Source organism: Ursus americanus, chromosome 17 (genome assembly GCF_024610735.1).
Source record: "Ursus americanus isolate L20-20 chromosome 17, mUrsAme1.1.p, whole genome shotgun sequence".
NCBI lineage: Eukaryota > Metazoa > Chordata > Mammalia > Carnivora > Ursidae > Ursus > Ursus americanus.
The window spans coordinates 44,016,370-44,031,647 of NC_142143.1; the positions used below are offsets into that span (position 1 = coordinate 44,016,370).

The 15,278-nt window shown below is 40.0% G+C and overlaps 1 protein-coding gene across 1 annotated transcript in view; it reads right to left on the reverse strand.

Moving 5' to 3' along the window:
• The window catches only part of LGR5 (leucine rich repeat containing G protein-coupled receptor 5), a 124,765-nt gene that overhangs the window by 63,835 nt on the left and 45,652 nt on the right, over positions 1-15,278 (reverse strand). Inside the window, exon 2 of the mRNA XM_045789577.2 lies at positions 6,724-6,795. Coding sequence (XP_045645533.1) covers positions 6,724-6,795 — 72 coding nt within the window. The remainder of the gene's footprint in view (positions 1-6,723; positions 6,796-15,278) is intronic.

A 15,278-nucleotide genomic window follows, 5' to 3' on the forward strand; every position in this document is an offset into this window, starting at 1 on the left:
TGGGGCACAGAACTTGCATTTCTAACAAGTTCACAGGTGGTGTCAATACTCAGGTCCGGGGACTACACTGTGAGAACCACTGGTCTAGCAGTCAAAGGCAAAAGAAATCTGGACTAGAAATATTGGTTTGGTGGTCATCTATCTTAACAAACATAGTTCAGCTCTTGGGTTTCTTTCCCAGACAACTGTAGTCATTTCCTAATGAGTCTGTAGCTTCCTATCAGGTCCCTCCACTTCTGTAAGACCTCAATCTCTTTTGCATACAGAAATCAGAGAAATCTTTTAAAATCTTAAACCCTATTATTTCACTAGCTGACCACAGCCCCTCCGATGGCTTTCCACTGCTCTTAATTGAATTCTATACATAGCCTGATTGGTCCTGCATGATCTGGTCTTTGCCTTCCTCTCCAATCTCACCTCATGTCCGTCCCTCTCCCTCACTCAGTTTCAGCAACATGTTCGCAAACATGTCATGTTCTTTCCTACCTCAAGACCTCCACTCACACTATTCTTTGGCCAGAAACATTCTACCCCAGCTCTTAGAACCACCAACTTCCCTTCATTCTCCTGATCTAAGTTTAGATGTCACCTTCTTAGACAGACTTTCCCTCTTTGTCCTCTCTTGTTATTTATTCTCCACCTGTGTTTGCATTCTTCTTTACTCTTGTTACAATCATCAAATATCATGGGTGCCAGATTCCTCACTTTTTATGTCTCTCCGACTAGATTGTGAGCTCCCCTCAGGCGGGGACCTGTTGAATGAGTGAATGAATCAGAGCAAGTCCCATTGTCTCTTACGTTCCCAGTGGCTCAGTAAATATGTACTCAATGAATGAACTGAAAAGTACCTGAGAAAAGAGACAATAAAACCAAGTGCAGTAATCTGGGGGAAAGTCTATATTTTATAGGAGTTGGGAGTGGATGAGAAAAGACGCTAAAGGGAAAAAGAAGAGGAGCCGGAGAGATAAGGCACTTTCAAAACACTGCCCAAAATATCATAACAAGAGATACATACACGTGTGTGCACACACACAAGGACAGACATCTAAATGTCTATCTGCAGCTATATGGACAGACATTCGGAAGAAACCAAAGTAACTGCCATGGAATAACATTAGGGAAAAAGAGTTCCCAAGAGGCAGCATTTTTCATCATTTGCCAGATCTATGAAGACAGGAGGCTGGACACTCCGACAAAGCCAAGGGGCAGGAAGATCATTCGTGGGCATGAAGGTGTTTTCACTTTACTAACACATCCACTATGTGAATTACTGTTTACCAAAGTTCTTTCATCATCATTTCATTTGATCCTCAGAAAAAAAATCTCAAAAGACGGGGAGGACAGCTCTCACCATTTTCAGCAACATGATAAGGAAGTAGAAGTAACAAGCATAGATTCTGCTTTCAGGAAGTTTGGTGGTATTTCTCATGACAAATTTCATCTGCAATAATCGGTATCTACTATTTATATAGAGATTCCTCAAGGCCAACCATAATATGAGCAAACAGTTCCAGGGAACAATAGTAACTTAAAAACAGACCTCCCTAGAGCTTCTCATGTTTCCTTGACGGCTAAATCGAGTATTTGATTCCAATAGCATTAGAATCTGGAGAGATTTTAAAATGCTACTCGGAAACAAAGGCCTTCAACTCACACTGTTTAAAATGGTAACAGTTCATTTCCCCGTCTGGTTTAATCTGACTGCGAACCTAAGTTTAATGGGACCTGGAATGTCAGCAGTAGGCACGCTCTGCCATTAGCTCCTCACATCTGAACACCCTCTGAGGGACCAAACGTAGGATCTTCTATTTGTCCAAATGGCAAACATTAACATAAGTCCCTGGTAGAACTGAATCAACAGAATGGGGAGAGACACTGTTGGAGAGCAACGCAATTAGCGCTCACGGTGTTCAAATTCTGTAAAGAGTTATTCTGCACCGATCGTGTATACCCATTAAAGCTCACAGTTTGAAACAGCTTTTCCTTCCCAAGTCCTGGATCCCCAGGTTACTGCAAAATCAGGCTCAGGAAATAGGAAAGAAAGTGTAAGTTAGAATCTTCTTGAAGGTGCTCTCATCTTACATTGCTCTCATTTTACTAATACAACTCAGTACGCGAATTAGAATTTAGCAAAGTTCTCTCATCGTCCTTTCATTCGAGTCTCAGAAACATCTCGAAAGGCAGGCAGAGCAGCTCTCACCATTACCCCTGAGGCCCAGGGAGGTCAAGTGGATTATCAGCTAGTAAATGGCACAGACAGGACAAGAGTCCTGGGCTTTGCCTCTAGATACTGCGCTTTTCTCTCTACACAGCGCAGCTCTCCACACTTAGATATGGTTTTTGTTTTTTTGCCAAAAGGAAAAGGCTCTCCCATTGCAACGATAGGACATTTGGCTGGTGCAAGTCCACTCACCATGTAGATTTAAAAATATAAGTAACAGAGGATAAATAAGACTTGAATGTGCCAACACATGGGGCACAGGCAGTAAGCACTCCAGAACGTCAGGAGGGAGAGAGACCATTAACACTGATGGCTTTTATTCTTCTTAAATATTTGCCTCAGGAAGTCACTTTCTCCAGGGTTATAATATACATATATTTCTAAACACACGCTCGGTGAGTACCTTTAGGGCTTTATGGATTCTTAGAGGATTTTAAACCTCGGCACCTTTGTCTCGTTCCAGGGATGAATGAGGGCTGAATCATGGCTGTCTACACAGTTTGTAACATAGTTAAGTGAACTAAACTAGGGAGATGATTAAGTGGGGTAATTAGTATGAATGGAAAGAGTGGTAACTTGCCTTTATTAATAGTGATTTTTAAAAATTGAGTTTTGTGGTGGGAGTTTTATTAATATCATTAATAGTATCAGTAACACTTTTCCATTTAATGGCTAAAGAGAGAAAGCACAGAGACGAGCTGAATAAATTGAATGAAAGAATACTTTTAGAACGGTGCTCTGTTGTCATAACAAAGGACACACACCCAATGACAGACATCTAAATGTCTGTATCTTGAACATACGGGAAGGGGGAAAAAAGAGAGAGAGAGAGGGAAAAAAGCAGGAAACAGACTCTTAACTATAGAGAACAAACAGAGGGTTGCTGGAGGGGAGGCGGGGAGACTGGTTAAATGGGTGATGGGTATTAAAGAGGGCACTTGTGATGAGCACTGGTGTTGTGTGTAAGTGACGAATCACTCAGTTCTACTCCTGAAACCAATTTTACACTATATATTAACTAACAAGAATATAAATAAAAATTTGGGGAAAAGAATGTCTGTCTTAGCTGCGTGCTCGGCATTTGCTAGTTCAGGTAGTATACTCTATCAAACACGCTGCTGAAGTACATGCTTGTGCTTGTAAAAACATTCACTAAGGCTTTGTACCTGTTGGGCAATGCCAAATTGGTGATACTCTACATCCGAAAATTATTTTTTTTATTTTTTAAATTTTTTTTTAAAGATTTTTATTTATTTATTCGACAGAGATAGAGACAGCCAGCGAGAGAGGGGACACAAGCAGGGGGAGTGGGAGAGGAAGAAGCAGGCGCATAAAGGAGGAGCCTGATGTGGGGCTCGATCCCAGAACGCCGGGATCACGCCCTGAGCCGAAGGCAGACGCTTAACCGCTGTGCCACCCAGGCGCCCCTGAAAATTATTTTTTTTTTAAAGATTTTCTGTATTTATTTGACACAGAGAGAGAGAGAGCACAAGCAGGGGGAGCAGCAGACAGAGGGACAGGGAGAAGCCGGGAGCCCGACACGGGGCTCGATCCAGGGACCCTGCAATCATGACCTGAGCTGAAAGCAGATGCTTAACCAACTGAACCACCCAGGTGCCCCTACATCTGAAAATTCTGATGATACTTCTCGATAGCCAATAATAGGTGACGGTAATAAATTAATAACCTGAATATCCAATGTCACCCTGCTGGGTAGACAGCTCTCTCTCTTACTGTTTTTCATTCCTCCACATACGCACAGACAGACACGGATATATGACAGAACTATCATTACAAAACTCGGTTTAAACAACACTTGAAAGGATTCAACTGTGCAAACCACTGTTCCAGATATTATTAGGGACAAGAAATCCCAGACGAACTACACACAATTTCTAACATTCCCTCTACTTTCTAAGTGTGGTTTTGAACGTGGGTTTGAATCTTAGCCCTGACGCTTGCCTACTGCATGATCTTGAACCAGTTCCTTATTTTCTCTGTACTTCATCTTTTTTTTTTAAATCTATGACATGGGAATAATAAGAATATCTACCTTTATGGGGTTGTTAGGAGGATTCTCGGGAAAACGTGTATAAAGCATTTTGAACAGTGCCTCCTACAGAGTAAACTACTATTGTTGTCATTATAATTACGATATGTTAGTATTTTGAAGATCTTACATTCCAGAAGAGAATATAGACTTAAGCATAGCTAAGTCTAATAGAAATTATCAGCAACATGACTGAGGCATAATCGCAACGCTCTGCAAGACAGGTGTTTTTTTTGTTATGCTTTGTTTTGTTTTAAATACAACACCCTAAAATTAGCCTTGGGAACAAAAAAATAAACCAAGCAGAGTTGATCATTTTTCCAGGTTCTATAAATACTATCCCCTTTTGCCACGAAATGAATAATGATGTCTTCGAAACAGCAGTCAGATGCAACACAGGATTATATATGAGAAAGCGGTCTAACTCTTGAATTCCGAAAGTCGGCCAGCTCAGCAGAGGGAATCCAGAACTGAATGAAAAACTAGAATGAATAGCCCTTTAAGGGTCCCCTCTCTTTCTGAAATTCCGTGATTCCACAGTCAAGACACTTAATGGAGTTTCCAGATAGAAAAATAAGACAATACAGAAAAATATCTTTTTCAAATGGTATTTCCCTCCCTCTTTTTTTTTTTTCTTTGACTTTTCTCAATGATCCTTTGAAAAACTGGCCTTGGAGCAGAATTAACATTTACCTCATGAAGAAAGAGGAGTTATTTTGAATGAGTTGGGTCACCGAGGGAAGAATTCTATTAAACAAAGTCCTTGGGGAAGTGAATTCTTTATTGATTCAGTTCGTAGTCTAGAGTGCAGCTGCACGTTGACACAGACGGAAGCCTTGTGCCGTCTCACAGTGTAAGGACATGACAGAGGAAAGCAGAGCAAAGACACACCTTCAACATACGGGGTGGGGGGTGTGCATAGGACTACACGTCGTGTATTAATGTTGGTGAGCAAGGGAGGATGAGAAGGATGGAAATCAGGAAAGAACCCTAATTGAAATTTGCTAAAGGTAATCTTTAGAAATACTGGCTAATGTCTACCATGTCTGTTGCTTTTTTCTAAGGTAGCCAACTTGTATGAGAAGCTCCTTGTACATGTTTTGCTTTCTAAGTATTCATTTGTTCATCAAAATGTATTGATCATTTATCACACACAAGCCATGACTAAGATAGACAGGGACTCAGCCCTGACCAAGGTTACTTTTTAGCCATGGAAATGGTGAGAGAGAAAAGAGAAGAGGGGAAAAGAGGAGTGTGGACAACCCAGAGTGAAAACCCATGAATGATAAAAACTTCCTGTACGGCCTCATTATCTGACCTTTCCCACCGTATCCCTGGATAACATCCTGGGCGTATGTTCAACTGATTTCAGTAGTAAGACAACAGCATTTGCTAAAAATATAAGGCCATCAAAAAAACAGATAAAACCCTAAGGGGAGAAACCTGAGAATATTATCCTCTTGAAAAGGGAAAAGATCGATGCAGTGTAATTTGTTTATGATGGAACATTCTTCCCACTTCCTGAGGTGGATCACTCAGTGCCTCAACCATTTAAATTACTCTCCAGATTGGACCCTGACTTTGGATTTATAAAGGAAGCATTTTCAAAAGAGGTCATTGCCTACACAATTCCTTTAATCAACAGTCAGAGGATGTGCTCAAGTGACAGTGCCAAACTTTCCTCATGAAGACTGCGATGGCACACAGCTCCCTTAGCCTCCATCACTCCAAAGGGTAAGAGGAGCAAATGAATTTTGAAATGCAGATTTTTGGATTATATAGTTCTTTTTCATCTTCTGGAAAGTGATTACGAGACTTAATCAAGATTCCTCTGTGTATCATTAGCTAATTTTAGCTTCCTCCTTCTTTATTTTTTATTTTTTTTACAGTGAGCTTGGGAGAGCCCGGTTTTAAGTCCTCTGTGGATTTCATGTTTTTCTGTTCAAGCCTTGAGGGAAGCTAAATTAAGAAGTAGGAAAATAGTAATTAAAAGTGATTAGGACAAGAAGTTTTGGTGCCACGGAATGTGGACTCCGTTCTCCCTGTCACAACCCGAACCAAGCAGCAGTTTTTGGTTTTGATTATAGCTTTACTTGCTATTTTAATAAACATGAACCGGTATTCAAACTTTTAATATCCTGCTGCTTAACTATTTCCAAAGAGACATCCAACGCTCTTAAACAGCCTTTGTTTTAAAATTTTAATTTGTTTGGCTCAGTCTCACCTTAGAAAGTTGTAGCCTCATGGTCAACTCTTTTGTAAGTTGATTTCCAGAATCATAGGCAATTCTTTTTTTCTCCCCTCCCAACTAAGTGTTTCCTCATGTGCCAAAATTATTGGTGCTGACAGCTCTTTTGCCTTGTTTTATCTGGTTCCCACAGTAAGTATGAGGGGCAAACAGAGGCATGTGCTCAGTGTCGACTGGACGCATCACTACTATGGCGATACTTACAACTCCTCCAGGAAGCGGAGACTGTACAGGGGATTCGGGGGCAGCTGACTGATGTTGTTCATACTGAGGTCTCTGGAGAGGAAAACAGACAGCATGTGAGGAGCGGTGTATGCCACCACAAGCGAATCCAGCTGTTCACTTCACACATTTTCAAGCAATACAGCCGAACGAACTCATTCTTTTGCTTGACAAATGAATCGCTCTTTTGCATCTTAATTGTATTCCTTACCCCCCCTGCCCCCACCCATCTTGGGCTCTCTATCAAATTAGAGACGCTAGGAGGAGCTTATATGAATTCAAAATGATTTAGACCATTCATGGGCATGGTTGCAATACTTCATGTCTAAAATTATGAGAGTAGGACGGCGAAGGAAACAGACATAACTCAACCCTAGACGTAACCCAACTTCATGGCTTGCTCTGAATTTTGTGACAAAGAGAAATGTCTTCCCCATGCAACTCTGCAAGTCCTGCTTCTGTGGGGCTATAAGCACCCTGTAAAAACAAATGTTTTGATTCAAAGAAACTTAAAAAAACAAAACAAAACAAGACAAAAAGCCTATTCCCTCCTTCTAACATGTTCTCTTTGCAGGTTCTCGGATTGCATTAAATAAGTGAAATGAACCATAAAACAAGGGTGTAATGTGATCCCGCTCTGTAGCACACTTCCTGCTGGGCCTGCACAGTAGTTCCTGGCACAGGAAACAACAAGCCACTTTGGGCAGAACTCAATCAATTTTTGTTTTAAGGGAAACTCCGTGTAATTAGATTTTATTCTGTTTTTACTTTTCTATTTCTTGACTGTCTCCCACATAACCCTACAGCATCATTGATACATGCCATCTGTATCTCAGAGGACAAAAGACCGGCGGCAGGACAGACTGTCATCAAGACCAGCTAAGGCTTAATGTGAGAGTCGGTTGAAGGCTGACTTAAAACATGACTCAGTGCTCAAACCTGAAGGTTCAGATTATATTCAGAATTCATTACAGTCTCAGATCGGGTGTGCATACTTAAAACTTATCTCAAGATAAGACAATGAGCTTCTTTTTATTTATTATTTTTAAAATGGACTTAATTGGCATATGACATTGTATTGATTTTAGGTGTACAACATAATGATGTGACATATGTATATATTGCGAAATGATTACCGCGATAAGTTTAGCTAACATTCATCACCACATGTAGTTACATTTTTTTCTTGTGATGAGAACTCTTAAGATTTACTCTTTTAGCAACTTCCAAATAATACAGAATTGTTAACTATATTTGCCCTGCTGTACATTACATCCCCAGGACTTATTTAGGGTATAATTGGAAATTTGTATCTTTTGACCACCTTCACCTATTTCACCCATGAACTTTTAAAAAAATCCGGATTATTCCTGTTATTTAAGTGGCCACACCCATGGCGTCCAACCAGCTGATGTCAGTATGGATTGCTCAGTTCCTTTATCAAATATTAACTTTTAATCACTGATGGTAAGAATTGAGGGACTGATCATTTACTCTTTAAAAAGTCACTAGCATGTACAGGAAAATAAAATATTCAGTTAAATGTTTCAGAGTATGGCAAAAAATTTTTATAAATTTTAATATCTGTTATTGAACAATTATATAGCTGAGTAACATGCTATATTCTCAAGCTAAAACTAAATGATGTCAAAAATATACACTAAAAAAATTTATATTTCCATATATTAAAAATCTGGATTGTTTTCTGGCATTGTTTAGGTAAGGGTGCCAAATAACTGATTAGCAATTTAAATTTGTTGTGCAGATATTTCTCTGAAGTAGCAAAGTTGTTTAGTTCACCAAACAGACATGTATTAAATTATTCAATGAAGTTTCTGGATTCTTCACAGGGACCATATAATCCCTGCAAAGACTTGGTATTTCTCAGGTATTCACTTATTTCTCATTGATAACACACTGATTTCCTAAAACAATCAAGGTGGCTTGCTTTTGGAGCATGTTAGCAACCCAGATACGGATAGCACTAAGTTCACTCTCCTCTTACATTTTTCTGTGTGATGTGCAGATCAGTTTGGGACAAACATCGCTCTTATCTCTACGCAGAAAGCTCTAAATCGAAGGAGGAAATTTACATATCAAGGAGATTCATAAACATTCCGTATGATTTTAATACTTATTCTCCTACTTCATGTTCCTGGAAGTGACGCTTATATAAGCCTTCACTCTCAGGGTCCCCATTGGAACACTTTCTATGGCGAAACGGCAGAAAGAGCAAGGCACTGTCAGGGTATAGCGTCTTGGGTTTGAATCCTGACCTCCCCATTCACTAGCCGCATGGTCTTGGGAGAATTAATCTCCGTGTGGCAGGCTTCCTTGTATTTTAACTGGGGTGTCTCTACATTAATAGTTTACGCTATTGAACTCTGGCTAGCTGTTTCCAATCAAAAGAGAGTGACTTATTTCTTAAAAAGGGGAGCATCTCCCTTTCCCAAAAGGAATGAATAACTTCTCTGTGTTACCTGATGTTGGGGTTCCTCTTAGAAAATGAGCAAATATTGCTAAATCATTCCTTTACCACCTGTTTTCTAATAAGTCTGCTTTCTCGTTTAAAGATTTTATTTATTTATTTATTTATTTATTTATTTATTTATTTATTTATTTATTTAAGAGAGAGAGAAAGAGGGAGTGGGAGGGAGAGGAAGAGAGAATCTGAAGCAGACTCCATGCTACTCCCCACTGAGTGCAGAGCCCGATGTGGGACTTGATCTCACAACCACAAGATCATGACCTGAGCTGAAACCAAGAGTTGGATGCTTAACCAACTGAGCTACCCAGGTGCCCCAAGTCTGTTTTCTTTTAAAGAGCTTCTAAGCAATGCATATAAGCTTATAGCAGAAAATAACTTTTCATATCAACAATCTAAGGTAAAATGAAATAGGCCTCTAAAAATATAAATTCAAAGCAGATAAGGTAAAAAGGAATTTGTCTGCATTTGCTTTTTTCATTCTGTGCTCACCTTTGCATTGATGTTCAAATGGAATAGTGGTCCTCTGGCTTCCCAAACTAAACTATCCACAGTGAAAGACCAATTTATAAAAATTTTGAATTTGCTGTGGGTTTATAATTTAAAAAAATAAAATTAATTACTAGAAAAGGGAAATAAAAACACTAAAATGCATAAAATAGGAGCTCAATATTTTTTATGTGGTTCAACATAGATTATTCAATTACTATAAAAGTTTCTAAACATTTACTCTCAAATTCTTATGTGTTGTGGATCAGTAAAAAACAGCCATGTCCTGGGCAGTACATGTCCCCGGACCCCTTTTTGATTAGCAATGCTCTTTTTGCCTTTATGTCAATTTTGAGTTAAAAATGATAGAATGAGAACATTAAAACTCTGTACAAAAATACTCTCTTTCTTATTTAAATTATTTGTAAACTTTTCTTTTTAGTATTTGGTCTTTCTGACATGTGGAACACATACAACCTTAGCAGCAAATCAGGAGGTTGTAAAATAATTTCCAAACCTGTACATTATTGATTTTTTAAACTATGATTTTAAAAGGTGGCCCCATGTTGCACCACATTTTTGCCCATGATTCAGTTTCCTAACATTTGTGAAACAATGTAATGGATCTCTTTAATTTTTTCATCTTTTGCCAAGATGTTGGAATTAATTTTGAAGAAGTGGTCACTATGTACAAAGATTTCATAAGACATTGGAGGATTCATTGTGACAAGATGGTCAAATATGTTCAACCATTCTGCCCTGTCTCTGACCCTGCTCTTGCCGATGCTGTGTTAATGACCGTGTCTGGAAATCTCGAACGGGGGTTGCAGAGCTCTATGGGAACAGCTGACTCTATACTGGAATCACCTCAGGAGCTGTATGGAATATTGATGTCTGGGTCACATCCCCAGAGTGCCTGAGTTGATTGGTCCAGTATGGACACTGGGATGTTTAAAACCTTCTCCAGTGATTTGAATGTTCAGGCAACGCTTAGAACCACAGCACAGGAGCAACCCTAAATTCCCGGGTGAGGGCTCTGAGCTCTACGACTCACTCAGAGTTTAGGAGGCCTAATTGTTTCCTAGAAACAGAGTTCTGTCCAAGCAGACAGTATCTCTCTCTCTTGCAAATGTCTTTGTTGCTTGCAGCTCTATTGTTTTTTTTCATTTGACAAATGTGAGTTGAGCGTTAACTGTGGGCAGGTCTAGGAACACAGTGGAGATTCAATCCAAGTCATCTTCAACTTTTCCCTTTCCTGCTCTTCCTATGTCCTTAAGACGCCCAGTATTAATTCTATAGCTTTCTTCTGGATCTGGCCTCCCTTCCTTCTTCTTGGCTGCTACCTTTGGTCAGATCCTTGTTATGCGGATAACCGTCCTGCTCTCCGTGCTTACTGTGTCTCTTCATACTGTGTCTAGGTCATCTTCTATACCATGGCCAGAGAGGTCACCTTGAAAAGCCCATTTATCTGATTGTCACTCCACTCAGAGCCACTGTTAGCCAATAAGAAAGACAACCCCTCAGGTACATCCCCAGGAAAAGGGGCCTCTTCTGGAGGTGGGCATGGTGAATTACAGAAAAGATCTTCTTTACACTCAAGCAGCAGAACAAGGTGAATGGTTTGCAAGCAGAGCTTGGCCTGGAGTTCAGCCCCCACAGAGGAGTCCCTGTGCAGGGCAAACCTCACAGCTGTAGCCATATGGACCTCCTCCATCTGAGAACTTCTGCTGGCTCCAGGCTCCTTAGAGGAACGAATGCCTAAACTATTTAGGCTCTTCACGATCTGGTCTAATGTATGTTTCCACCTTGATTTATGTCACTTTGCTCTAAGTAATGTGTGGTCCACTTATACAACCGAAATTCTTGCTGTTCCCCTTTGCATCTGTCTTTACACATGTAATTCTCTTTCCCTAGAATACATTAGCCTCTCTATTTCCAAATTCCTGCTCCTGTGCTCCCCCACCCTCCCCTCGCCCCCATTCAAGATCTAGCTTTACAGATCCTTGTGTTTCTGACAGTCTTTTGTCTTTCCAGCTTAGTCTTCTATTTCAATCTCTAGTCCTCTGACACTTCCAGTATTAAAGCTTTGTCTTAGCCTAAGAACCTAGCTTAGATCACACATTGGTCACCTGGATCACTACCTCACCAACACCCTCCACCCCCTGGTCCCTTGGCTTTTGTTTATTCTCCTGGCAAAATCCCAGCTCTGGAAAAACACCAGAATTCATTTTCTCTGTTCCTATCCCAGGGTACTGAGTGCTACTAGAAAAGAGAAACTCACAAATGTGCAGACTAGTGACTATAAATTCACGGTCTTTGTGGGTTCTCAACACTGCTGCACAATCCTGTTATTTGTGATTGCTCAATTTACTCCCACAGGAACTGTGGCCAATCTTTACCACTTGCCTCAAACCTCTTAGTCAACAATGAATCCCATCATGGGACACCTTCCTTCTTACTTCATGAAAACAACGGAGATTCTTTAGACCACCAAACATGAAATACAACCCATTTTTTGTTCTTTTTTGTCCCCTGCTTACTATACCCATACTTTCCTGCTTGCTTATCCTGCTTATAGGTCCCAACCCCTCTAGGATGCTAGAGCTCATTACTCATGAATAATTCCTTCTACTTCCTCTCTTTTTTACCTATTCTTCTTCCCTTTCAATGTATAAACAGAGTCAAGTCTTTCCCACTACTAAAACAGACGGGAAGCAGTATCTTTCAACCCATGTCTTCCTTTACCTGCTGCTCAGTCTTTCTCATTCCCTTCGGGGTTGTTTATAGTCTACAATTGTAGTCTCCACTTACCATTCCCTTTCCAACCCACAACACACAGACTTCCATCCCTACACTCCAATGAAATTGCTCTTGCCAAAGAAATGGTGACCTCCATACTGTCAAATTTAACGAACACAGGACTTACTGGGCCTCTCTCCTGCATTAGATTTGCTCTTTCTGGAAACTCTATACTTCATTGGTTTCCAAGTCATCATTCTCTCAGGATTCTTTCCATACTTTCCAACCTTTCTACTTTATAGGCTCCTTTGTGGGATTTTATTCTATTTATCCCTTAAATGTCAGTGTTCTCTGGAGTTTTGCCCTTGGCCTAATGCTCTTCAATCTCTGCCCTTTCTTCTTGGAGACTGTTACTTACTTTCATGGGTTTAAGTATCTCTTAGATGCCCATAACTCCCCACATCCTAGTCTTAATCCCTCTCTCCTAAATCTTAATCCCTCTCTCCTAAATTTCAGAACCATAGTTTTAATCCCTCTCTCCTAAATTTCAGACCCATATATCTAATTTCCTTCTGCATATGTCCAGTCAGCAATCTTGCAGGAACGCACCATGCATGAACATGCACCATGTTCAAAATGGAAATAATTATTTCCTATTCCAAATTTGTTTCTTTTTCTGTAGTGCCAGTTTCTAATTAGTGCCATTACCATCTTCCTGCCAGAAAAGCCCAAATCTTAGATATTATTCAAGTCTTCTTTTTTTCCTGTCTTCTCTTACCTGTCTTTTTTCCTCTCTCTCTCCTCTTCCCTGCTGCAGGTACTCACCATCTCTGCCCCAGTCATCTGAAATTGCCTCCCCACGCCGTGGTTGCCTGCTATTAGTCTTATCCCCTTAGGCCCACCCTCTAATGGCTAGAGAGATCCATCCAAAAATGCAGAATTAGGCAAATCTCCACCCTACCTAAAACCTTTCAGTTACTATCATTTTCCAGATGAAATCCACATTTGTTAGTATTGCACACAAGCTCCATTGTGCAGCACACCAATGCTTCACGACTCTGGCATATTGATTTTCATTCATTATTCAAGACTCAGGTGGGGTGTCATCTCCTCCAGGAAGCCTTCTCCCACCTGTAAGGTTAGGGTAAGTGATTTGCCCTCTGTCCTCCCATATCACGACATACATTTAATGGCATCATATTGAAGTGATATGTTTATGTGTCTATATCCTACAGTAGGCTGTGACTCCTCATGGTCATTGGTTTTTTTTTTCCCCATTATAGTATACTTCTAGTGTCTAGCTGAGTCTTGCCATATAGAAGATACTCAGTGAATGCTGAATTGAACTCTCTTTTACTGCAGCCTTCCTATAAGTGAGCAGACGGATCTTAACCAATCCATTTAAAAAAAAAATCACGTTTCTCATCAAATGGCTACATTGTTTCTAAGTGTGAGGTATATAACACTTCTAGTATGAAACACTACTGGGAACAAAACCCACTTTGTGTATACCCACCTTCCGCAGTGATTTTCGCTCAGAATTGGTATTATGGTTTCTCTCTTCAGTCAGCCTTATTTGCTTTCTGTCCTAGAGATTCCTGAAAGATTCTCGTCCATTGAAAGTTCCCCTTCTACCCCCATATTCAAGTATCTCTACGCAGCTGCTATTGCTTCTCCTTTCCCCCTCTTCCCCTCCTACTCCTTTTTCTTCTTCCTTTTCTTTACCTCTTCTTTCTTTCTACTTTTCCTTTTCTCCTCTTTCTCCTGCTAAAATATCTTTCCTGTCATTTCTATGGATTTGTTGTGGGAGGAATGATGGCATTAGGTCCTTAGTCCACCACCTTAAAATCCAGCTGTACTGTTTGTATTTGAGACTCGGTACAGGAATCAGTGAACAAAGAGGCCATTCCTTATAGTGTGACTATTAAATTAAGAAAACAACCACCAAAATGGTTCTTTAATCTCAGCCACAGTTGAAGACAAATATTTTCTTCTTTAGCAGCACAGTGCAATTCCCATTTCTTCTAAGTACAATCATTTTAAATTTGTCTTGGGAGATCCAGTAGCATTTAGCTTTCTGCCAGATACCTTTGTTAACAATGGATCCAGGCTGGAGCCATTCCAGCACTTTTTAATTCATCACTTTTCAAATATGCTTCTAGAGATAAGCCGTCCTGAGAACTTCAAAAGAAAAGGTGCAGGTTTGAGTAGCATTTTATGATAGTATGAATAATGTTATTTCCACATACTTTTCTCATGTTATTAACTCCAAAACAATATATCTTTGAAAAACATTTTTTACTGAAGTGTAACATATATGGGAAAATGAACAAATCGTAAGTGTCCAGCCCAGTGAATTTTCAGTGTGAACATACCTTCACAAATGAGCATAAATCCAGAAATAGAACATAATCATTGCCTCAGAAGCTCCCTTATGTTCGCTTCCACCCACTTCTCCCTCAAAGGGAACCAGTCTGCTGACTTCCGACACTTCATAAGTTTTGCTTGGTTTCGATCTTTCTATAAATGGAATCATACAGTGCATAGTTCTTTTTTTTTTTTTAACACATTTTATTTTTTAGAGCGGTTTTGGGTTCACAGCAAAATTAAGAGGAAGCTATAGAGATTTCCCATATACGTCTTGCGCCCCCACGTGCACAGCCTCCCCCGCTATCCACATTCCCCACCAGAGTGGTATATTTGTTACAACTGATGAACCTATTGACATGTCATGATCATCCAAACTTTGTAGTTTACATGAGGGTTCACGCTTGCTGTTGTACAAGCTATGGGTTTGGACAAATGTACCCACCATTATAACACC